This window comes from Oryza glaberrima, chromosome 8, assembly GCF_000147395.1.
Source record: "Oryza glaberrima chromosome 8, OglaRS2, whole genome shotgun sequence".
Taxonomy (NCBI): Eukaryota; Viridiplantae; Streptophyta; class Magnoliopsida; order Poales; family Poaceae; genus Oryza; species Oryza glaberrima.
The window spans coordinates 9,961,540-9,987,026 of record NC_068333.1 but is presented as its reverse complement, the minus strand read 5'-3'; the positions used below and the strand labels follow the sequence as shown (position 1 = coordinate 9,987,026).

Here is a 25,487-nt window from a genome sequence, read left to right as displayed (position 1 = left end):
CTGGCCGTTGGATTGGATTGGATGACGCCCACCCGGCCCACCACCACCACCTCCCCCCTAGAGATGGCAACGGTGAATTCACCGTTGGGGGTCATGCCCGCGTCCCCGTCACCGCGGTGAAAATATTTCACTGTCCCCGCTCCCGTCAACCACGACGGGACTATAATTTCTCCAGCCCCGATCACCATGCGGTAAATTTTTCCCCGTGGTGAACCCGTCCCCAGTTAAACAATATATTCACAGTCGCAGATTGTAGTATGCTCACCTTGCATCGTCGCTATTGTAGCTTTAGGGGGGAGGTGGCCGAAGGCTGAAGCCATGGTCGGCAGATGGCGGCGGCGACGGCAGATGGCGGCGGCGACTCCCGGCGGCACGGCGATGACGGCTCCCGTTGAAGATGGCTGCAGGCTGGCGGCGCATCGACGGAGCCTGCTGGCCACTCCTGGTAAAGACGGCTTCAGGCGCCGCGCGGCCCGGCGGCGCGTCGACGAAGGCGGCCGGTGACGGGCAGCTTCAGTCTCCTAGCGTGAAGGCAGCGAGTGGCGGTGCGCGTGGTGGCTAGCGAACGGCGCCGGAGGTGGCTGGCGAACGGCGGCGCGGCTCCCGGTGGACTGGCGACTAGCGGCGCGCGTGACTCGGTCGGGTGGCTAGTGTGGATCTAGATCTGGATGGGTGGAAAATTTGGAGTTTGACCTGTTGACTTAGGGTTAGATTATATATGTGTCTGTTAAATGGGCTTCAATATTATGGGCCAATACATCTAAAAGTCTAGAATTCCTCCCATGTACAGTACAGTCGGGTCACCGTGGGGGGCGGGGACGGTGAATGGTTCACCGTCCCCGCCCCCATCATCCCTGATGGTGAGAGGTTTTTAACCATTTTATTCCCCATGGTAAGTAGATATTAACCATCCCCGTCACCTAATAGGTGAATTCACTGCGGAGAAACGGTGAACGGCCCCATTGCCATCTCTACTCCCCCTCAAAAGGAGCACGAATCTGCACGGCCCACACAGCCAGCCGCTGCCGCCTGTCGCCGCCACCACCACACCACCGCCTCGTTGCTGCCGTCACCAACCCACCACCAGAAAAAAAACCGTCGCGCCCTCCATTTCGTGCGTGAGCGTGACCTTGGTTGCCGCGTACACCACCACCGCCCGCACTTTTCCGCCATTTGTCCGACTCCACCCGCGGCTTATCCCTCCTTTTTTTTTTCCTTTTTCCCTTGCTCTCCTCCGCTGTTTGCTTCCCCGACTCATCTTCTCGGTTTTTTCCGTGCGGTCGAAGCATCGGTTCCTTATACCATACCTTTGCCCCCGTTCTTGATGCGGTTCTTGCCAACAGCTTTGTAACTTCTCGGGCGCCTCATTGGAGTTTCTTTGTGAGATTCGCAAGGGGGAGAGGAGGAGTCCTTTGGTCAAGCCCCTGTTTCTCCATTTCTGGTTCTCTGTCCGTGCAGATTTGCTGAGGAAGTAGTTCTTGGGTTCATCAGGGAGCGAGAGGTGCGGGATTTGAAGGGGAAGCCGCGGGGCGGCCGGGCCTGGGCGCCGGGGCCCATGGGGAAGCCGGCGGCAGCCAAGAAGCCGCCGGCGAGCGCGGCGGTCGACGGCGACGAGGAGGTGTTCCTGGAGCTGTCGCGGGAGCTCAAGGAGGAGGGCGGCAGGCTGTTCAACCGGAGGGACTACGAGGGCGCCGCCTTCAAGTACGACAAGGCGGTCCAGCTCCTCCCCAGCGGCGGCCACGCCGACGCGGCGGCGCACCTCCGGACCTGCGTCGCGCAGTGCTACATGCGGATGGCCCCCGCCGAGCACCACCGCGCCATCCACGAGTGCAACCTCGCGCTGGAGGCGGCGCCCAGGTACAGCAGGGCGCTGCTGCGGCGGGCCGCCTGCTTCCAGGCGCTGGACCGGCCGGACCTGGCTTGGGAGGACGTCCGGACCGTGCTTGCCTGGGAGCCGGCTAACCGCGCCGCGCGGGAGATCTCCGACAAGGTCAGGGCGGCATTGGAGGAGAAGGGCGTTCTTGTCTTGGAGAAGGAACCCGTGCCGCCGCCGCCGGAGCACAAGGCTGTTAGTGCGAAGGGACAGGGGAAGTTGAAGAAATCTCATAAACAGTGTGATTCTGCTATTGAGGGGCAGGAGCTGATTCATGTCGAAGATTATGAGCAAAGTGAGAAAACAGAGCTGAAGATTAATGGTCAGGAGAATGGAGAAAATCGTGCCGGGAAGGAGCAATTTGATTGTAATGTACCTGTCAAGCAAGAAATTCGAACCGACCAGCCGGAAGCAAATGGAGTAGGAAAACATCAATATCATATGGACGATAAGGAAAACAAGGGTTTAGATAAGGAAGGAAAGAATGGCAAACCAGGGAAGCACAGTGCAGGAAAGAAAATTAGGCGTGCTGACGCCAAGAAGCAAAAGCATTCCGCTATGGAGCCAGTGCATCATGCTGAGGAAAATCGTCATGAGCGTTACACGGAGACCAGTGTCCATGTCAAGGAAGCAATGAAGGATCTGAAGCTGGTCTTTGGGGAGGACATTAGATGTGCTCAAATGCCAGCTAACTGCAATCTGTCACAATTGAGAGACATAGTTCAAAACAAGTTTCCATCGTTGAAAGCGTTGCTTATTAAATATAAGGACAAGGAAGGTGACTTGGTGACGATCACTTCATCGGATGAGCTTAGATGGGCCTACAGCTTGGCAGATCTGGAAGGGCCAATTCGACTGTACATTGTAGCGGTTGATCCTGCACAAGAGCTAGGTGTGGATGTGGTCAGGAGACGCTCTTCATTTGCCTCATTAGAGAAAGCTTATTATAGCATGTCGGAGAATGGGAGCAGTAGGCATGATGATGATCACAACTGCTCTATTGATGACTGGATGATACAATTTGCTCGGCTATTCAAGAACCATCTTGGTTTTGATTCCGACTCTTATTTGGATCTCCACGACCTTGGCATGAGATTGTACTATGAAGCTATGGAAGACACTGTTGAAAGTGAAGAAGCACAGGAAATATTTCAAGTTGCAGAGCTAAAATTCCAGGAAATGGCAGCATTGGCTCTGTTCAACTGGGGCAATGTTCACATGGCTTCTGCGAGAAAAAGGCCTCCCTTGTCAGACGATGCTTCAATGGAATGTATACTTGAGCAGGTTAAGGTTGCTTATGAATGGGCTTGTGCGGAATATGCCAAAGCGGGCGCGAAGTATGGAGAAGCTGTGAAAACAAAACCAGATTTTTTTGAAGGTCTTATTGCACTTGGGCAGCAGCAGTTTGAGCAGGCCAAGCTCTGTTGGTATTATGCTCTTGCATGTAAGATAGACATGGGAACTGAGGTTTTGGGATTATTTAACCATGCAGAGGATAATATGGAAAAGGGAATGGGGATGTGGGAGGGAATGGAAAATACACGCTTGAGGGGGCTCTCAAAACCAAGTAAGGAGAAGGCCATATTTGAGAAGATGGGCATAGATGGATACATGAAGGATATGTCTTCCGATGAAGCATTTGAACAGGCTTCTAGTATCCGATCGCATGTAAATATTTTGTGGGGCACCATTCTTTATGAACGTTCTGTAGTGGAATTTATCTTGGGACTTCCTAGTTGGGAGGAGTCTCTAACGGTTGCTATAGAAAAATTTAAGACTGGAGGTGCTTCTCCCGCAGACATCAATGTGATGGTAAAAAACCATTCTGCTAATGAAACTACTCAAGAAGGTTAGAATAACTTTCCTACAGCATTTTGTTTGCAATTTCTCAGTTTGCTTTATATTGTTTATTTGCCCAATTTTTTTGTTCTATTTTGCAACTTTGAAAAGCAAGATGCAATTTTTTTAACACTTAGAGCCCTCTATTAGGACAAGGTCGTTCTCCTATATAGATAAAGAAATATGGTATGCCGTATGCTTAATAAATGTTGATGTACCAGTATTTAGCTGCTAACTAGTAGCCGCTGTGATAAGCTTCAGATTTCGTGTGAACTGTGTATAGAACATTGTGTTTTTTGTGTGTGCCGATCCTAAGAACATAGTTTTGATACCAAGTTCTTACAAGATTTACCTCTTTTATATATAGGACTGAGTTTTAAGGTTGAAGAAATAGTTCAAGCATGGAATGAAATGTATGATGCAAAGAAGTGGAGAAATGGAGTGCCATCTTTCCGACTTGAGCCAATATTCCGACGTAGAGCTCCAAAGTTGCATCATATGCTGGAGCATATACACTATGCTTGACCCTCTAATATATATAAGAGGCTCTGGTTTGTCATCATGGAGAAGTTATTTCATGATTTTATCAGGTAATGTCTTGCCTTGCAAATATTATCGGCATTGACAGGCTGCAAACAGAGCTTCACCAAGGCCAATTATACCAGAAAATGATGATGTCCCTCTTTTTAGATAATTGGTCCTGGTTTGAAGTAATTTAGTATCTTAGACTACTTTTCATGTCAAGGTGAAAACTAAAAATATTAGCTTAGAACAAGTAAGCGGGAAAAAATGTCTATCCTTATGTACCTGGAAATTGACTTGTTATCAGTTGGTGTCCAGGATTTTTACTTCAACCCGTACTTTTATCCTTGTGAATTGGTTAAAACTTACTTTGATAGAATAATAGAAAATAAATGTCTAATAATTTGTTAAATGAGGAATGAAAGTGCCAAAGTATGATATATTAAAGCACTCATGTTCTACAACTACTACATCTTGTGTGTGTGTGTGTCTCCCTTCTCTCAGAAAGCACAGTCCGTTTACACAACATTACAGCTTCACCTAATACACCATCTGTGAAATATAAATGCAGGGCACTAGGGTATCAAGGGATCTTATACTCAGTTGTTTTTATCTGTTACTCCTACAGCTGTTGAACTAAAGGAGCTAACGGTAGTCAGCCACCCCTCAGGTGTTGATTGAATGTACTGAAACTAGATTGTTGTCATATTTTGTCGAATTTCAATCATCAGACTATTAGTGACAAAGTAAATCCTTAGCTGTGAAGTCATGGATATTTGCATCCAGTAACATGACCTAATGGAGGAATACTTTAGAAAAGGTCCAACATATGCATTAAAATTCCAACATAACTTGCATACAGTGACAACTAGGAAAAACTCCTCCAGATTACATCTCTACCAGGTGCTCTTTTTCTTCATATCAGGAGAAAAAAAACATGAACAAAGAAGAATTTGGAATATTATTTGCACTGTTATATAATATATTTTCTGCATGATATGGCATTATAAATGATTTTATTTTTTTTCGAGGAAACGATTGCAATTTTTTGATGTAAAAAACCAATTTATACATAACTATTTTTGAGGTCTCTAATTTTTCTTTTTATTAGGAATACAAATTTAACCTGATTGGTTTGAAGGACCACTAGCTTATATTGTACAATATTGCACTCAATGTAATCTCATCCGCTTTAATTGCTTTTGCTCCTGATCTACACTGTGAGATAGCATTAACTTGTCTAATTTCTACGCAGTTCTTCTACATAGTAATATAATTTGTATTGAAATACAGTTGTAATTTCTGGAGAATGATTATGCTTGTCACTAAACATTTAATTGAATATTTTGCGAAACTGTAACATTAGGAAATATAGCCCTCTGTCATTAGGAGAAATACAGTGACCAACAAATGATACAGGCAGTAGTCATTTTTGTTTCCTTACTGCTATTGTTTACTGTCTCTGCTTACATATCTCCATGTGCAATACCAGTATTTTATCCCCTTGGATCCTATTTTATTTTTCTGACCTTCTCTCTAATGGTTGCAGGTTTGTTTATTCTGGGAGCTGTACTGCACTTACTCGTCCCGCCAAAAGAAAAAAATATAAAAAAAAGAGGAAAAGAAAAGGAAATATTCTCTTCAACTTCAAGCTACAGATTGGTTGAGAGTAGTGTGTAGGGGTTTCCTCAACTGAAAAGACGAAAAGAAAGTGCTAACAATGTGGCTTGCGTTTGCTGTTATATTTGGTGCTTCACGCAACCTTCTGCTTGATGCTATATTTCCTTTCAAGAGATACTGTGGATATTTTGATGTTGCACTTCCTCATATTTCAGTCATGGAAGTGCTTCAAGTTGTTAGGTCAGCATAGGAAATTTCTGAGGATACACTAATTGTATTTCACTTGTGTAGAAGATCACCCCAGCTGTGTTTTACACTTTTACTCCAGGTCACACATGAAGAAAGCTGAATACAGTTCGTGTAACATGTAGCTGAAGTAGCAGGCACAGAATGCTTGTAGTCTAATTGTGTGAAACAGATGCTTTTATTGACGAAGTTATCAGATACTAGTGATTGTTGGTCATTCAGTTTGTTGCCTACTCGGGATCGGCTTTCATGAAATGAGGTTTGAAGAATACTTCGTTCATAAAACCTCGAGGGGTTTTTGGATTTCTCATTTTTCACAATTGTTTTTCTTCTCAGGGAACGGATTTCTCATTGTTCGCAATTCTTTTTCTCCGTAGGAACCTAATGGGTGTCAGGATATTTTGTAAAAAAACTCATCATTTAATATTTAGGTTAATTAGATTCATGCCATTATAAATTTGCTAGTTTTATAAAATGCCACTACTATTTACCTATTTGGATCTATGCCATTACAATCTCATACCTATTCAAAATAGGTTAATTGGATTCATGCTATTGGAAATTTTATGGTTTTGAAATATGCCATTACTATTTACTTATTTGGAGTCACGCCATTGCAATTTGGAGTAGAAATTTACGAAATGCCACTACATACCCCTTCCATGCACTTAAATATATTTTTGGACCAAATTGCCCATCGTCTTCTTCCTCCATCCCACTTCTCTCTCTCTTGGGTTACACGTAGGCTACGATAGCATAAATCAAAATTTTTCTACCGCGTAAACCAGGAACCATGCAAGTATTAGATCATAGATCGTTATCACTCGACGCTAGGGGTGGGCAAAATAAGACCGAACCGAAGAACCGAACCGAAAAGACCAAGACCGAGACCGAAAAGACCGAGACCGAGAAATTCGGGTAGTAATTCGGTCTCAGCATGTCAAAGACCAAAATTTGTTCGGGTAATTCGGTTATTGGGCTCGGTTAACCGAATTAACCGAGAAAACCGAATTGTGGCCCAATAGATCCAGGAGGCCCAATAAGCCTAATACACCACTAAACCCTAGAGGCCACCCTCATCCATCCAGGCTGCATCCCCATCCCATCCCTATCGCGCCGCACTACCACCGCTGCCTCCATCGCGTCGCGCCGCCGCCTCCACATCACCGGCACCGTCTCCGCCCTCCACCTCCACTCCACCTCGCCGGTCGCGCCGGGCTGCCGGCCGCCGGATCCATCGCGCCGCGCCACCACCTCCGCCCTCCGCCCTCCACATCGCCGGCGCCGTCTCCGCCTCCACGCCGCCTCGCCGGTCACGCGGGCCGCCGGCCGCCGGGTCCATCGTGCCGTGCTGCCACCTCCGCCCTCCGCCTCCATGCCGTCTCGCCGGTAGTGTGGGCCGCCGGCCGCCGGATCCATCGGGCCGCACCGCCACCTCCGCCCTTCGCCTCCACATCGCCGGCGTCGTCTCCGCCCTCTGCCTCCACGCCGCCTCGCCGGTCGCGCGGGCCGCCGGCCGCCAGATCCATCGCATCGCGCCGCCACCTCCGCCCTCCGCCTCCACATCTCGCCAGCGTCGTCTCCGCACTCCGCCTCGGCTCCTCCAAATTCAGTCTGACCGAGACCGAGACCAAAAAAACCGAGACCGAATTCATCGGTCCTGATTTTTTTGGGACGAAATTCGGTCCTGACTTTTCAAAAACCGAAATGACCGAAAAACCGAAGACTGAGACCGAAATTTTCGGGTAGACCGAACGCCCACCCCTACTCAACGCGCTGTGCAGCGGAAGTAAGTGCTAAGTAGCCGAAGGAACGTCGGGGACATAGGACGCATCGGTATAGACGAAGTAGTCGATCGCAGCAACTCGACATTCTCCTCCTCGTGTGTTCTCCTCACCGTGCTCTCACACCGATCAGTACCGCAAACCAGCGGCACCTCTACCAGTATCCACACGTACAGGGATGAAACGCCACGCGCAGACATGCTAGCGTCTGCGTGCGGCAAGGGTTTTGCTCGGGGGAGGGGAGTGGCAGTTAGGGTTTCTCACGTGATGCAATACCACCGCCGGTCACACCCCTCACGAATATATAGGAGATAGATAGTCGGGTCATCGCTAGATCCAATGCTAGGTCTAGCACCAAATCCAGAGATAGATAGGAGGAAGGGGAACGAAGAGAGAAGGGGATGGAGGAAGATGGGGTCAATTTGGTCCGAAAACAAACAAATTTCAGTGCATGGAAGGAGTAAGCAGTGGCACATCTCACATATTAGTTAGTAAAGGGATGAAAACAGAGCGGATAGATTCCAACCCCTCCGGACAAAAACGGATACGGATACCTTTTGGATCGGATAATTCTCGGATAGTTTGGATACGGATATGAATACGTATACTTTCTCCTGGATACGAATACGCATATGGTATCGGGGTTTCCGTCAAATACAGATAATAATTCGGATATCAGATGAACAATGCTATTAGGATATCCGTATAAGCCATGAGACATACTACATTTCTTTCTAACTCTATAACCTTCAATATACCTTTATAGATTTTAATAGTAGTTTATCTCATAACACTAGTCCATACTATTAATATTATTTAAAATTTTAAAAATATTTATAAATTATACTTCATTTTATATAAAATGAGCTAATTATATATGTTGATATTTGTTTCTATTAGAAGTTGAATTGGTTTTCGTGTTCCGAGAAAAAATTGTTTCCGTATTCGTGTCCGATCATATTCGATTCTTATTCGTATGTGAGATAATCCGTATTTATTCGTATGTGAGATAATCCGTATTTGTTTCCGTATTCGAGCTATCCGTATTCGTTTTCGTATCCGGTAAAAAAATATGAAAACAAATATGGTATGAGTATTATCTGTCCGTATCCGCTCCGTTTTTATTCCTAAATTGTAATGGCATGAATCTAAATAGAAAAATAGTAGTGGCATATTTCAAAACTGTAAAAAATATAATGGCATAGATCCAATTAACCCTTTGTTAAATGGTTGGCATGAATAAAGGGCAACATATCCTATGCACACAGGCCCTCACGTGTACACACGTGCACACCAACTAAAAAATGTCACCAAAAAATCTAGAAAAAATCATACACATACTTTCAATTGTATTACACCTAGGGTTAAAATCTTAACGTCAAATTCATTATATTTTAGCCGTAACAAAAAAACAAAAAATCTGACAGTTTTAAGGTTGCAATTTTGTCAGAATTTTATCTTTTTTGTTATTCTCTATGTAGAATGAATTTGAAGATGCGACTTTGCACGTAGATGTAATACTATTGAAAGTACATGTATGAATTTTCCTAGAATTTTTTGTGATAATTTTTAGTTGGTGTACACGGTGTGTACACGCGAGGGCCTGTGTGCATAGGATACGCTCCCTGAATAAAGTGGTAGATGTCCGTGTAAAATTCCATTATTTAAAGGAAAGATGTCTGAAGTTCTGCTCTATTTCCTTAACACTTGAAACTGGACAGTATTTCAAACCAATCCACAGTAACAGTATTTGGCTGTGTCTTATAATAAAGATTCCATTGTCTAAAAAATCCAGAGTGTCAGCCGGAATCGTAACTTCTTGTTACGTAGGCAATTTAGATTCAACACTTCCAAGAATAGTCTTTCATCTGTAGGCTGTAGCCTTTTTTCTTCTCTTGTATTTTGATTTTTTGTTTCTTTTGCTCCCTTCATCGAAAATAGAAGGTGTTCTCGTATTGTTCTGTTCTTCCAAAAAAGAACCTAGTGCAAAAATGAACGAGTAAGATTGTGATTGATGTTTCTCAAAAAAAAAAAAAGATTCTGAGTTTTTTTTCCAGAATAACATCAATCAATAGAGAGGACAAGCATACATTGTAATTCTGAAGCACAAGTAAAGTTTGAAAACCAGTTTATCTGTGTACAAAAGGATACCTGGTGTAAAGGCTATACGATATGCGAACATAAGCTAACTTATTTCTTCGTCAGAGCAATTCTGTGAAAAGAAATCCTCCTCGTCGCCATCCACCCACAAATGTAAGTTTCTTCGAAGTCTAAGCATATCTCGGCACAGTACGTTTAGTTCTTTGCTGCAATTATAGAGTTCCATGTCCTTGAGCGAAGCTGGGAGACCCCCTACCGGCAGGGAAGTAATATGTCCACAGTTGCCAACATGTAGTCTCTGCAGGGATGCAAGGGATCCAAGTTCTGCAGGCAGTGACCGGAGTTGCTCAAAGTTTTCCAGATCAAGAAATCTCAAGCAGGTGAGAAATGACAGTCCTTTGACATGGTTGTCTGTCAAAAACTCCACATGACCATCTGGATCGTGACGATCCTCTTCAATGGATAATATCTTGAGAGAAGTTAACTGGCTGCATATGGGCACACAAAGGACATCAATGTTATCAACGTTGAGCTTTTCAAGTGGTAGTGAGAAATTCTTCTCCTCGATATTAACTTCAGCTGCTGCTGATATCCATCTCGTTATGAACCCAGGAGACGCTTCAACTTTCAAGACCTCAAGAGAAACAAGGGATTTCAAACCTTCCCATGATGTCAGTGCCGGGCAGTCTTTGATGCATAGTTTCTGCAATGATGTGCATGATTTCAGTTCCAGAGATGCTAGATTTGTGTTATTCTCTATGCTCAGTGTTTTCAGGGTGTGGAGTGATGCGCTGAGCGAAGGCAGCAATGCACAGTTTCGAATTTTCAAATCCCTCAGTGCTGAGCATGACGGCAAACCTTCAATTGACTGTAACAAACGGCAATCTATAACACACAACTTTTCTAGCGCGGTACAAGAACTCAGGTCGAGACATGCCAACTTCGGGCATCCAGACACATCTAAATCCGCGATGGAAGAGACATCTGAGAACTGCAGAGTGCTGTCTTGGATACCAGTCATGCAGAGTTTATCCAAAGATGATGGAGATATGTGAGATGCTCCTCCTGAAAGCGCTCTAGATAGCAGAGTAGGGCAATTTTCTATAACAATTTTCTTAAGAGATACAAATCTTCCTAGGCCTTTCTTGCTCGTAAAGTGCATAATTGAATTTGCATCAGATGGAGCTGTTGTGAAAGAGATTTGCAAACTTTCCAGACTCGTGAAGCATCTGGGAGGAATGTGCCATGAGCCTTCTGACATTGTGCTCTGTTCATCTGTAAACAACCCTACAGGTAAGGATGTTACCCCTTGGCAATTAGTTAACTTGAAACTCTTAAGTAAATGAAGGTTCACGAGGAGTTGTGATAGTTGTATCAATGTAATGTTGCATCCACTCAACTCAAGTTCCTCAACTGACGGAGGCAGAAATAGCTCAAAGTTGGTAGAAAATATTTCTGGGCACTTGATCACTCTAAACTTTTTCAATGATGTCAACTGTTCGAAGCCTTCCCAGAATTGACGTTGGAATATCACTGATTGATAGTCCCGGATTTCAAGTTCCCACAGATCCTTGAGTTTCTCTAATGTGAACAATCTTTCCTCTATCTTCTGAATATATCTATCTCCTTTGATTTGTAGACTCAACCCATCTGATGTGCCAAATGGTTTTAGTCGAAACCTCGTAAATTTTGAGTGCTCACCACACAGATCTATGTCTGATAAAGAATTTAGGAGCAGGAGCGGGATGCTAGCACGAAGGAAGTCATTGTGTATCTTAAGCCTGTGAATACCAAGAAATTGGTATGTGCTTTGTACACCCGAAGACATGAAAATCTGCAATAGAAATTCATCCAATTTGGGGCATCCCTCCACTTCAAGGATCTGTAGGGTAGCATATGACTGTTCCTTATCTAAAAGTATGCACTGCCTCAGATTTTGCAACCAGCGTATTTCAAGGACCTTCAGAGGACCAATCTCTATTTTGTAAACACGAGGCAGTTGAATCAAATGCAGCTCCTGGAGAAGAGGCAACTGCTGGGGATGTGGAATTGTTTGCCAACGTATGCATCTATCCAGGTGGAGTGACCGCAAAGAGGTGAGATGGACAGTGCTGCAAAGCCATGATGGTAAAGAATGCCTGTATCCAACAACTTGCAGATTTCTAAGGCCAGAATGTGGTTTAAGATCCTCCAGGATAGGAAGAGTACGCCGTGCAACACGGTTCCTAGATAAAGTCAGCCATGACAGGTGCAAACAAGTTAGGTTATCCTTGTCACAGAGCCTTGCTTGGCTAGCCTCTTCATGCCCTGCATTGTAAAGACTAGAAATGCTTATTGATCCCCTTAGCTGATTCAGTCCTCTCAGCTGTGATATGCTGAACTCATGGTCCTTTTTGACATCAAATGCCTTTAGCTCCTGCAGGGAAACCATCTTTCCGATGCCAGCTATTTTTGCATGTAACTCCTTTTCAGCAATAAAATGCCGCAAGTTAACAAGCTTGCTCATTTCTCTTGGCAAAGATGTGCTAGGACCCCAGTTCTTCTTTATATCCAGGACTTTAAGGTGATACAGCCTGCATATAGCTTCTGGTAGCTCCAGCCTGGGGCCCTTGTAGAAGCAGCCCAGTTCTAGATAGCGAAGATTGACAAATGCTGAGATGTTGCCTATCAATGAATCCAAGTCAAAGAAGACCATCTCCAGTTTCAACACACGGATTGACCTTACCTCATTGAGTTCTTGCCGAAACGTGTCTGCAAAATCCAAGTCATGTGGCCCAAACAGCATCAATGTGCTTAAGCTCCTTTGTTGCAACTCACGGAAGGAATTAGAGAACTCTTGGAGGAAAGAATCATTAGGATACACAGTGCCATTCAATTTTGTTTTGTACTCCCACTCTGTTATTACACTGACATGACGAACACATGGCGGTGCATTCCTAGGCTCATTGCCCTCTATGGTAAAGCTTTCGTCAGATGAAACCTTCTGTGCCAGATCATGAATTAGATCATGCATGATGAGTAAGGTTGAGTGCTCAAACTGTTTTTCGAAAAATCCCCAATCAAGTAGATCATCAAAGTATTCATTTCCAATGTCCTCAGGTCGTGTGTGAATATCAGCGGAACATAGCAAATCTTGCGCTATCCACATATTGATCAGACGCTCTTTCTCATACCTATGATACTTTGGGAACACAGCACAGTACGAGAAACAACTTTGAAGGTGAGCTGGAAGATATTTGTAGCTGATCATCAAGGCCGGCATGATATCATTCTCATCATTTTTGTACTTCCATTCACTGGTATGCAGAATTCTCCTCCAGTAATCAACGTCAAAGCTCCTTCTCAATACTTTGCTTACAGTCTTTGCTGCTAAAGGATTGCCCTTTAACTTGTCAACTATCTGCTGCCCAATTTTTTCCAGTCTTGGTTCTCCTTTATAGTTCTCATGTCCAAATACACATTCCTTGAACAAACACCAAAAGTCATCTTTTTTCAAACCATCCAGGTTGATGTGATCTGCTGCTTCTATCATTGTTGCCACAGATGGTTTACGAGTTGTGACAAGAACACTGTTCCCCATAACATCGTTTTTAAGCAATGGATTTAACAGCTCATCCCATTTTTCCTTTGTGCTATCCTCCCACATGTCATCCATAACAAGTAGCACTCGTTTTGACTTCAATAAGTAGTCAAGTTTGTCTTGGAGTTGAAGCTCCTTCGATTTCTTGATTTCATCATGCTCATCCCCGCAAAAGGAGTCCAACATTTCCTGCATAATCTTATTTTGATCGAAGTGAACAGATACATAAACCCATAACAGAACGTCAAAATGCTTTGACACTGTTGAGTTGTTGAAGACTAGCTTAGCCAGAGTAGTTTTCCCAATACCTCCATCACCGATGATGGCAAGGATAGAGAGTTTCTTCCTAGCACATTCCTCACTTGTTAACTTGCTTATTATCAAGTCACGCTGTTGGTCCCTCCCATGAACTTTGGGTTCACTTTGGCATGGTGATGTCTCCCGATGATCTGTTCTTGTTCTCTGGTATTTGTGCACGTAAAGGTAATCCAGACTTTCAAGCTCAAGAGCTTCACTCACCTGTTTGGCTATCCTGTAGCATTTTTCAGTGTATTTACTTATCTCATTCGAGATGCACTTGTTAAGAGTCTCCAGATAGGGTACTGGACTACTGCTACTAGCAATGTACGTAGTAACCTGAAGAGCAGATGCAGATGAATCTGTGTTGCTAAGAGAACTTTCTGTGGTGTCTTTGTCATCTTTTGCTGCATCATTGTTAAAGAACTCAACATCCCTTTGAGGCATGGAGAGAAGCAAATTTCCATTTGCATTGTCATGCAATAGCTGAAAAAAAGGGGCAAAAGTGGATTTAAACAACTATCAAAAGTTGCTATGCATCATAATTTAGTATAACTCTGTACCCACAAGAAACGATAATTCTGTAAAGCATGTCACTAAAAGAAGTTGTATTTATATTTTGGTTTGACACGTCACAGTTGAAGAGTCCACTACAAAGTAGTGTCAAGTATTTCACATATAATAGAAATTTGTCTGCATTGAATACATACATTATTATATCATAATGTATGAAACAGAGCATTTGCACAAGACAGCACTTTGCAAATCCAGTCGTTGAAGTAAACGGATAGCGAGAGAACAAAATATGGATAAATACCAATTCCTATTACTGGTAAAAAGATACAGATTACTGGCTTGAACTGTTGTAATTCTGTATCTTATTTGTTTTAATAATAGTTTTAACTGCAAGGGCCTCCCCTGCAGTATCATTCTCAACAAAATTATAAGTTCCCCAATTAGTTAATCAGTGTTTTAGCTGTGTGTATCTCCAGGCACAGGCCAGGATATTAGTTCTAGTATCTAAAAAGTAAATCAGTGTTTTACACTGTCATTAAAATTTGTTTCAAATTTACTTGATTAAATTGTGCCTCAAGTATGGCAGGTGGCTTACGGTTTAGTGCAAGAGCTTGAGGACTAACCAATACTTCCTCCGTTTCAAAATGTAAGTCATTCTAGCATTTCCCACGTTCATATTGATATTAATGAATCTAGATTATATCAATCTAGATTCATTAATATCAATATGAACGTGGGAAATGCTAGAGTGACTTACATTGTGAAACGGAGGGAGTACATCACAAAAGCAATTTGCAAATGGGTATTTAGTACAAGAATCTAAACACTGAGCAATCTAGTGAACCAATTTGGTGAGTTAGTGCATTCTTAGGACAGTTTTGCTAATTTTGTGTGAACATGTGTTTTCCAACCAGCCATTTTCTCATTTGGTTCCAGGCCTGTGAGCTCAAATCTTTTTGCCTTGTTCCATTTTGATTGCAAGCAGGTGTGCTGTTGGCTGGAAGATTGATTGTGGTTTACTTCATACATATGCATGTTGAAAAATCTGACTATTTTTTGATACAAAATATCGAGGTAAATATAGGAAGGGCCTTTTTAAGGATGAGGAGGCGTTATCGAAGATTATGTGCCATTATGATTACTGTTATCTACTGCAAAATGAAGATGACAAATCAGATATCATCATGGCATGTAGCAAAATTGAGATGGTCGTCATCAAAACTCTACACATGATTGGAGATTTAGTAGTAGGATTTGTGTTTGATTTTCATATTCTCATATAATCAGTAGTTATGTTTAGCAACTCATGTTGCAAAGCTGTAATAAACTAGGGTCAGATGCATCTTTTGATGCAGATGCTGGATTAATTTCAATTATCGCAAAAAGAGGCATGTACTTATGATCATTCATCATGGATTCATGGCATAGGTTTGTAATCCACCGTAACCGGCATAACATTTTTCACTAGTCACATCAAAACCAAAGTATGGATACTGCATTCTGATTGGGTGAGAAATGAAAGAAAGCATATCGAGCCCACGAACATGCCACAGCCTGCTTCGTGCACGAAGGTACCATGGGCATGTTTGGTTTGTATTGCGAAAGTAAATCTTATCAAACTTCACTAAAGCCAATTTTTGGCATTCCCGCAAAAATTTTGGTAAGGCGATGTTTGACTTGAGCAATTATCAAATTTGTTGCTATTTTAACAGTTGAAAGCTCTGAAATTGCCAAAATTTAGTGGGATTGTGATGGTTGAAATATGCAGTAATTTGCCTTCGATTTGTAGTACAAGTACATAGGAGGATTGGGGAACAAAACAACCAGGACCTCAGGTGAATAAAAAAAAATCCAGAAAACAAAACCTGCGCTGACCTTATCGTGGTCGTCGCGCTCCACCTCCTCGCGGATGCGGTAGTACTCGAGCTCGCCGAGGAGGTCACGGGCGCGGGCAGCATCATGCGAGGCCTCCCTGAGGCGCCGCTGGAGCTCCTTGTTCCGGATCTCCTTCCCCTGCGTCTCCGCGAGCACCGAGTCGAGGCGTCGGTGGGCTTCGACGAGGCGCCCCACCTCGCCTCCGAAGCCGACGGTGGAAGCCCACTGCTGCAGCGCAGCAGTACGATCGTCGTTGAGTCCTCCGGTGATTGGAAGTGGAACAACCGCCGCCTTGTCCATCTGCCAGCTACAACTACAGCTAGGGATCAACAGAGAATGGGTGTGGCACTGTGGCGCCGTCGAGGCCTCGAGGGCGAGGTGGCAGTGCGTGCCGACGCCCCGGGGCAAAGCTCTGCTGGTTGCAAACTTACAATCCTCTCCTCCTTTTCCCTACGCACGTTTTTAAACCGTGTATTTTCTTAAAAAAAATCTGTAGAAAAATTACTTTAAACAATTAAACTAACCTACTTATTAAGTTTCTTTAACTAATATATAATTAATCCTACACTAATTCATCGCTATATTTTCCGTATAGAAGCTGAGAAATACTCACCGAAGAACACAGAGCGCGGCTAGTGACTGAGGAGACGACAGCGATGTACAGAAAACATAAGGCCATAGAGAGATACTACGACAGGAGTACTGTAGGTCTGTGAGGCATCGACAGGTCAAACACACAGCCGAGAGGTAGTCACGTTAAATTATACGCCAATTTGCACGTAGCTACATACGCGCGTGTTGTCACGCTTCTTTTCATGCTAGACAGCTAGTAGTGGCTGCTAGCTGTTGCTAGCATAGTTGATAGGTGAAGGTGAAGACTCGCCGATCCACCCAGCACTAACTACCATGTCTTCTTGGGGACTCTAATACTGTTGGCAAGCGCACAAATTTCAGTTTGATCTTTGTCCATGTGGAAATCAATATGTGGGATCCACGCAGAGAAACTGTTAGTCTCGCCCGCGTCTACCTCTCTCGTGCACAACCGGACCTAGAATATTTTTATTGGGTCTTGTGAAAAAGATCCAAATATCCTCTACATCTCTTGTGTTTCCACTTTAATTTCTCCCATGCAAGTCATTTTCTCTTCTAGCTTTCCCCCTATCTTGCTTTCGTTGATTTATTCTCATTGTTTAACTTTCTTATTTCAACTTTTCATACCCCATATACCTTTGTGGTGGGTCTTTGGAAACCTTTCACAAATCCCGGACAAGCGAGGTAATGATGGCAAAACATGATGGCTCAACTTGCTAAGTTGTGAGCTAGCTATAATTTATACTATACCAATCTCTCGAGGTGATATGAGTTCTTATTGTCCCATGACGCGGGAGGCCCATGGGTCCTTATAAATTGAAGTAACTAGACAAAATAGATGAAAACGGGGTATTGGAAAGTTATAAGATAAATTGATTTGCAGGGAAGTGTATGAGATTGAGGTGTAGGGGGGGAAATAGACAAAACACTAGTGAGTTGTAGGGGGTATTTAGATATTTCCTTTTTTTTCTTTTTGAATGTCAATTTTTCAATGACACACTATTCGACTCCCAAAATGTGTTCGGTTTTAGTATGACATTGGAGCTCCCCTTAAACGGAGGAACAGACAGAAATAAAAAAGAAAATTCCTTATGTGCATTTTAATTTAGTAGTATTCCTTCAATACAATCTTAAGCTTTATAGAGCAATTTTACCATACAATATTAGATTTATTTTACCATCTAACATTTGGTATCTATAGGTACCATGTTTTGTACGCAGAATTTTGGTACTTCAGATACTAAGTAGCTTGAGATACCAAATTTATACCGGAAAGTGCCTCAAGTACAAAAATTTCGTTATATGTCCTTCATTTTTCATTTTTAATCTCCTCAGGGCATGGCAAAACTCAAGGGTGAAAAGGACATGACATTTCTTATATTTGATGGAACCAGCTTTCAGTTAATGAGAAAGGTAAATCAAATCGGTAAAGGCTAGTTAATTTGGTCAAGTAGCTAGCATTTTTTTTTTACCACAGGCAACTTCCATTACCCAGCTTGGAAACCAAGCCCAACAGCACAAAAACATAATCTTAATAAAACATAAAAGTTGTCTAGCTACCAGCTCGAAACTTAGAGACAAAAGGGAAAGTAGCTAGCATCGATCTTGATCAATAGGCCAGATATGATGTAACCTATAATTCAAAATTAGCATTATTATATATACGGAACGTTTTATTTTCACTCATACTCCTGCGCAGTTCAGTTAACTCACTGCTGCACCGATATATGTCCATTTCCTCTAGCGAAGACGGCATGCCTTCCTCCGGTAGTGAGGTTATACGTGGACAATGTAGGATCTTCAATGTTTTCAACAATTGAAAGTGACGAATCTCTGAGGACAATATAGGATCTTTTATGCCCCATTCTTTCTTAGTATAAATTTCTTAGACATGTAAGGTAAAACAAATGAAATGTTTTATGCCATCAGTGTGTCCTTTACGGAAAATATAAATACGATACTCCGGAATACTTCGAGGTGAAACATATTTATGATTATGTGCACTCGCGGAACATTTTTGTGAGGGCATAAGAAATATCAACACTGCTCCTGCATTGGCTACCTACGTGTAGTTGTTCTAGACCATTGGTCCTACTACACTGCTCCCGCTGTCATCAATCCATTGGCACCGAAACAGAGGGACCTTCAGGGGTCCATAGTCTAGTTCCCATATGTTGTCGATGACACCGTAATACATGCTAGTTGTACTATCATATCTTATGGCATTGATACGAACATCATTGTTTTGGTTCGTGCTCTTTTTGTCTTTGGCTCTTGTGTAAAATGTGTATCCATTGATTTCATATCCTTGGAATGTCGAGACCGAGCAAGATGGTCCCCTAGCCAAGAAGGCTAGTTGTCGGTCAATCGTCTCGTTACCCATGAGGTGTTGTCGCAGCCAAGCGGGGAAAGTATCAATATGATAGCATGTAATCCAGGCATCGGACTTGCCAATGTTTTCTGAGCGAACAATCGCCTGGTGCTCCTCGATGTAAGGAGCAACCAACGAAGATTGTTGCAAAACCGTGAAATGTACTTTACGGAATAAATCGTTGTCTGTAGTCATAATTGCTCTCCTTCCAAGAGTGCCCTTTCCCTATAGTCTCCCCTCATGGCTTGATTCGGGTACCCTGATTGGATGGAGGTCTTCAATAAAATCTATGCATAACTCAATGACCTCCTCTGTTCCATTCCCCTTGGCGATGCTTGCTTCCGGACGAGAACGGTTACGAACGTACTTCTTTAGAACGTCCATGTACCTCTCGAAAGGAAACATGTTGTGTAGGTACACAGGATCAATAATATCGATCTCTTTCACAACGTGACATAGAATATGCGTCATTATATTGAAGAATGACAGTGGAAAGATCAACTCAAAGCTGACAAGGCATTGCACCACGTCCTCCTGAAGGGCTGCTAAACTGTCTAGATCGATGATCTTCTGTGAAATTGCGTTCAAGAAAACACAAAGCTTCGTTGTTGTTGCCCGGACATTATCAGCAAGGAAACCACGAGTTATAACAGGAAGCAATTGTGTCATCAACACGTGGTAGTCATGAGATTTTAGGTTTATGAACTTCTTATCTTTTGTGCTTATTATACTCTTTATATTTGAGGAGTATCTAGACGGTACCTTGATGCTCTCTAGGCATTCAAACATAATTTCCTTCTCTTTCTTGCTTAGGGTGTAGCTCGCTGGACTCAAGTAATGGCTTCCTTTCTCAATCGGTTCCGAATGAAGGACATCGCGTTGTTCCATATGCTTGATATCATTACGTGCTTCGAGTGTATCTTTGGACTTCCCATATATACCTAAGAAGCCCAGCAGGTTTACGCAAAAAGTTCTTAGTGAGGTGCATCACGCTGATTGCATGGCGGACATCCAAAATTTCCCAATAGGGTAACTCCCAAAACCCCAATAGGGTAACTCCCAAAAAATAGAGTTCTTCTTCCACATCGCCATGTAGCCATCTTCGCTCTCTGTAGGTTGGCTCCAAATACTACTTTCAGATTTTTCACCATTGCAAACATTGATTTCCCGTTGCGATGTTTAGGCTTAGTACGGTGGTCTGCCTTCTGTTTTAAGTGCTTGCCTTTCTTCTGTACAGGGTGGTTTGTAACAAGGAATTGACAATGGCCCATGTACACAACCTTCCTGCAATGCTTCAGATACGTACTTTCAGTTTCATCCATACAGTGAGTGTAAGCCTTATACCCCTTGTTTGACTATCCGGATAGGTTACTAAGTGCAGGCCAATCGTTAATGATAACGAACAGCAACGCTCGTAGGTTAAATTTCTCATGTTTGTCCTCATCCCACACAGGGACGCCCTCTTTCCTCCACATCACTTTCAGATCATCAACCAATAGCCTTAGGTATAAATCAACCAATGGTCTTAGGTACAAATCAATGTCGTTACCAGGTTGCTTCGGGCCTTGAATAATAATCGGCATCATGATGTACTTCCGCTTCATGCATAGCCAAGGGGGGAGGTTGTAGATGCACATGGTGACCGGCCAAGTGCTATGGCCGCTGCTCATCTCTCCAAAAGGATTAATTCCATCTGTACTTAAATCGAACCTCACGGTTCGTGCATCCTCTCCGAAGTCTTTAAATGTTGTGTCGATATTTCACCACTGCAACCCGTAGGCGAGGTGTCTTAGCATCCCGCCTTGTTTACGTTCTTCTGTATGCCACCGTATCATTCTAGCATGTGATTTGTTCCTGAAAAACCGCTTCAGCCGTGGTATTATAGGGAAATACCACATCACCTTAGCAGGAACTCTCTTCTTTGAAGGCTATCCGTCAACATCACCTGGATCATCTCGTCTAATCTTGTATCGTAGTGCTTTGCAAACATGGCATGCTTCTAGGTTTTCGTACTCCTCACCGCGATAGAGGATACAATTGTTCAGACATGCGTGTATCTTCTGTACTTCCGGTCCTAGAGGGCACACTGCCTTCTTACCTTCGTACGTTGTTTTGGGCAATTCATTCCCCTCCGGAAGAATGTTCTTTACGAATTTCAATAACTCGCCAAATGCCTTGTCACTCACACCATTTTTAGCCTTCCATTGCTAGAATTCCAGCGTGGTACCCAACTTTTTGTGCCTCTGCTCGCAACCTGGGTACAACGATGTTATGTGGTCCGCTAACATGCGCTCTTGTTTCTGCACCTCCTTTTCACTTTCGCGGTCCTCCTGTACGTCCCACAACATTTGACCAAGATCATCTGCACCGTCATTATCTTCAACATCCACGTCCGCCTCGCCTGTTGTGTTTTCTTCAAATCCCCAACACTGAGCCCAGCCCGGAATGTTCTCGCCTTCTACTTCATCTTCTTCTCTTGCAACCCCTAGCTCTCTGTGAGAGATCCAACAATTATAGCTACGCATGAACCCCCACTGAAACAGGTAGGAATGAATAGTTCGTGCTGTGGAATACTCCTTCTGGTTTTTGCACTTGTTGCATGGACAACATATAAAACCGTTACGCTTGTTAGCATTGGCCACACTCAAAAAATAATGCATGCCATCAATAGACTCTTTCGACCGCCGGTCCGTGCACATCCATTGCTGATCCATCTACCTGAAATGCATATAAATCATAAAAATAAAATCCATGAAAGTCAAACTAATTAAATAATCATACAATAATTTAAAACATCATCCTTAAAATCAAAACCGACGGTCGTTACACATTTTAAATGGATTTGGTATGATACGGAAGAAGGCGCCGATTTTTAAATTAACTTACATTTGTATTCTTTTATCTTAATTTTCTATACTAGTTTTTTACATTGTCATTTTTAATTTATTGTAATTATTTCTAGCTGATTTAACTATTTTCCAATTAACTTAGTTTTCAATTATTTTATATAAATAATCATATAATAATTCCACATAGTATTCATTTTTTCATTATTTTAAAATTTCTAAACATACTTTCATTGTTTTTCATTATTTATATATATTTTTCCTTTTTTCCTATAACATATTTATCCAAATTATTTTAACCTAATTTTCCCTCTACAAGTTTTCTCTCTCATCATTTCCCACCATATACCTTATTGGAGACAATATTGAATACAAACAAAGCCATAAATGTAACATGCTAAACATACATCATTAGATGGTGTTGCTAACCTTTTCGATTCCTCCGATTTGTATATTATCAATAAAAATTTCACTAAAAATTTTGGTAGCACCTCCCTCCCTCAAAGCTCCATTTTGCTGCAATGGCTCGAGCTAGAGGAGGAAGAAGGGATATATAAAGTTGGGTCTAAAGATCTCTAATGTCTTTAGTCCCGGTTCCCTGGCCCCCTGACAGGGGGCACGCCTAATGGGCGGGTGGTCGCTCCCATCCGTCCCCCTACTCCCCCCTCTCTCTCCCCGCTTCCTCCTCCCCTTCTTCTCTTCTTACTACAGTAAACCAAAAAAAAAATTTAAAAAACAAAAAGTTAGAAAAATTTATGTATAGAAATACTATGTATAAAAAATTTGAATTCAAATTCAAATTTGAATCGGGTATGTAAACTTTTGACTTATAAACTTCGGGTCTATAAACTTTAGGTGTATAAACTTTAGATGTATAGAAATACTATATATAGAAAATATTTGAATTCAAATTCAAATTTGAATCGGGTATGTAAACTTTTGATTTATAAACTTTGGATCTATAAACTTTAGGTGTATAAACTTTAGATGTATAGAAATACTATATATAGAAAATATTTCAATTCAAATTCAAATTTGAATCGGATATAATTCAAATTCAAATTTGAAACGGGTGTATAAACTTTTGACTTATAAACTTTAGGTCTATAAACTTTAGATGTATAGAAATACTATAAAAATATTTGAATTCAAATTTAAATTTGAATAGGATATATAAACTTTCGATTTATAAACTTTGGGTCTATAAACTTTAGGTGCATAAATTTACTAAAATAGGAAAGTAATGTGGTACCAAAAAAAGGAAACGTGGAGGGAGGGAGGGGGGAGAGGTGGTGATCGCTACTTGATCACGGTAGCGATCGATCGCGCATTAGACTTTTCGCCTGACAGGGGTCTAGCATGCCCTGTTAGGGGGCGAACTGGGACTAAAGACGATTGGTGTTACCCACCGGGACTAAAGATCACTTAGTCCCATTGGAGTAATAAACCGGGACTAAAGAAACCTCTTTAGTACCGGTTCTTTATGGAATCGGGACTATTGTGCTTTTCGGCCGACCCAGCAAAGATCAGTTCTCCAGTAGTGGTAGTTGTTCTAGACTATTGGTCCTACTACACCTTCGTATTCAACTACTACAACTCATTGCCATGGTGGTCTCCTACCTCGCCTGCCAGCTATATATTAGAAACATCGTTACGCGTGTTCATCCTGTGTTGTTGCCAGGCCTAGTAAACCTATTACATGATCTTGTCCTCTATGGTTTGACAACATTGGCTCTTCGGAATCATATTTCTAAATGACTATCATGATCGTATCATTGTTTTCAGCCTTAGCACGTCCGTGTGCAAATATGATCCGTGGCACCACCCTACGCGCCTGCGACCATGCCATGGTGCATTTTGGACGCCTCACGGCTTAGCTAGCTTGCTTATCATCGGCTATATTGGCGACGACTACTCTAAGCACTGTTACCTCAATATGACTCTATTGTGTCCTTTATTTTTGGCTATCTCGGCAACAACATAAATGGCTGTCAGATTCTCTCGTTGATTTATTTTTCCAGTCTAGGCATGCTGCTCATGTTTAGACTATTAGTATGTTAAATGGTACGTTAAAGTATATATAAAATATAATAGTTATAGGAATATGAGGATATGATTGATTTATTTAAAGTTACCTTTATTCTTATATTCTACTAGAAAATTGGTCACGCACGTTGGCGTGCCAACTATTTAGCCCGTGTGTGCTGGTTAGACTAACTTTAGAATGCATGAAAGACATAATATTTGAACTGATTAGCTAAATAATTGTTGGCATGTTTTTTTTTTGAAACGGACGATTTGTCAGCCATCAGATTCATGTCGTAAATGACAAACCTGAGTTACATATAGATAACATATTATAGATACACTACAATTATACTATGATGATTGCGTTGGAAAGTTTAACCCATATTTGAAAGGATTTTCTTTTATCAATGATCATTGCAAGAAAGTTTTTGCACTTAAGAAAATGAAAAACATCACATTTTCCATTCACGTTTGTTTTTTCAAATTTTCATAGCTTTTCATCAAATTCATGAAAATCAAAAGATATATTAATTAGGTCATGAAGGAAGATACTTATGATGTCGTCCTTGCTGGTTGAACACAACATCCACCAATCGATCTCCTTTCTAACTATTCTTCAGATGGAAAGACTAATGGAAGTATGATTTGGAACGTTCTGATGTCTAATAGGCTAATATTTTTTTTCTAGATTCGCTTTTTTCTCTTATGAATAACTTGGAGATTTATTTGAAAAATTTAATTATTGCGCCACGTGGCACAAGCGGCTGGCGGTAAAAACCGCCGGCTTCAGTAAGATAGATATATGTACACACCATAAAATTCTGTGTAATTCTTTATAAGTGATACAACTCAGGTAGGATAAACATGCTTTGGATGCTGATCAAATACTATATGCCTCTAAAATATAAAATATTTTTCCACATAGACTAGGTAATACACAATCTTTAACAAAAAAATGTACCATTATAAAAAATAATATTAAAATAATGTACAAATAAAATACGACTAACACAGACAATTAAGATAAGTGGCTGTTTTATTATCTGTTTGGTAGATGTATAGCTTCAACTCTACCTCTAAAGCCTAACTAAATAGTTTTAACTCTATCTAAACTTAAAAAAAGGCCAACTAAAATGCTCTCGTAAAATAACTCGCTTGTTATATCTAATATACTTAGTTTAACCTGTAACTTAGGTATACTCTTTTCTTTTGTCGAAGAATCGAAAAAGGATATTATCCAAACCCATTTCAAGTAATTATAGTAAAACCTGACATGTTGAACTTTTTGCTTTTCCAGCTGTATGAAATAATATACCGAATTTAGGCTGCTTCCTGATTTCACTCTGTATCATCTTGGAATTAAATTTAGGATTTGGTCCTGCCGACAATACCCATAATT

At 42.0% G+C, this 25,487-nt stretch overlaps 3 protein-coding genes across 6 annotated transcripts; 1 reads left to right on the top strand and 2 right to left on the bottom strand.

Moving 5' to 3' along the window:
* Positions 1–1,143: 1,143 nt before the first annotated feature.
* LOC127782259 (HSP-interacting protein-like) lies at positions 1,144–6,321 on the top strand. 3 transcript variants are annotated; one of them, XM_052309383.1, is made up of 4 exons: positions 1,144–3,722; positions 4,080–4,302; positions 4,806–4,885; positions 5,784–6,321. In XM_052309383.1, exons 1-2 carry the CDS (start codon positions 1,556–1,558, stop codon positions 4,235–4,237), a joined length of 2,325 nt encoding a protein of 774 aa, XP_052165343.1. In that variant the 5' UTR covers positions 1,144–1,555; the 3' UTR covers positions 4,238–4,302; positions 4,806–4,885; positions 5,784–6,321. The 3 variants fall into 3 exon arrangements, with proteins under 3 accessions (XP_052165343.1, XP_052165342.1, XP_052165341.1); XM_052309382.1 differs by having other exon boundaries at positions 4,806–4,904; XM_052309381.1 differs by lacking the exon at positions 4,806–4,885 and having other exon boundaries at positions 1,145–3,722.
* A 2,703-nt stretch (positions 6,322–9,024) lies between these two features.
* LOC127782295 (putative disease resistance protein RGA3) lies at positions 9,025–16,687 on the bottom strand. Of its 2 annotated transcripts, XM_052309440.1 has the most exons (3): positions 16,253–16,687; positions 10,036–14,347; positions 9,025–9,864 (listed from the first exon to the last, which is right to left on the bottom strand). In XM_052309440.1, the coding sequence occupies exons 1-2, from the start codon at positions 16,550–16,552 to the stop codon at positions 10,070–10,072; spliced, it is 4,578 nt and encodes a 1,525-aa protein (XP_052165400.1). In that variant the 5' UTR covers positions 16,553–16,687; the 3' UTR covers positions 9,025–9,864; positions 10,036–10,069. The 2 variants fall into 2 exon arrangements, with proteins under 2 accessions (XP_052165400.1, XP_052165401.1); XM_052309441.1 differs by lacking the exon at positions 9,025–9,864 and having other exon boundaries at positions 9,957–14,347.
* Positions 16,688–18,920: 2,233 nt separating this feature from the next.
* LOC127783031 (uncharacterized) lies at positions 18,921–20,536 on the bottom strand. Its single transcript, XM_052310320.1, has 3 exons — positions 20,299–20,536; positions 19,521–20,155; positions 18,921–19,439 (listed from the first exon to the last, which is right to left on the bottom strand). The coding sequence occupies exons 1-3, from the start codon at positions 20,534–20,536 to the stop codon at positions 18,921–18,923; spliced, it is 1,392 nt and encodes a 463-aa protein (XP_052166280.1).
* Between the last annotated feature and the right edge of the window lie 4,951 nt (positions 20,537–25,487).

Bases quoted from the DNA above. Each gene is read 5' to 3' on its own strand.
- LOC127782259 (XM_052309383.1), top strand. From the start codon at position 1,556: ATGGGGAAGCCGGCGGCAGCCAAGAAGCCGCCGGCGAGCGCGGCGGTC. The intron at 3,723-4,079 runs GTTAGAATAACT...TTTTATATATAG, and splicing joins TAATGAAACTACTCAAGAAG to GACTGAGTTTTAAGGTTGAA.
- LOC127783031 (XM_052310320.1), bottom strand. From the start codon at position 20,536: ATGGATGAAACTGAAAGTACGTATCTGAAGCATTGCAGGAAGGTTGTG. The intron at 20,156-20,298 runs GTGGAAGAAGAA...TGGGCTTCTTAG, and splicing joins GAAGATGGCTACATGGCGAT to GTATATATGGGAAGTCCAAA. The intron at 19,440-19,520 runs GTCATTGAGTTA...GGGAGACTATAG, and splicing joins AGGGGAATGGAACAGAGGAG to GGAAAGGGCACTCTTGGAAG.
- LOC127782295 (XM_052309440.1), bottom strand. From the start codon at position 16,552: ATGGACAAGGCGGCGGTTGTTCCACTTCCAATCACCGGAGGACTCAAC. The intron at 14,348-16,252 runs GTCAGCGCAGGT...CCTTTTTTTCAG, and splicing joins AGCGCGACGACCACGATAAG to CTATTGCATGACAATGCAAA.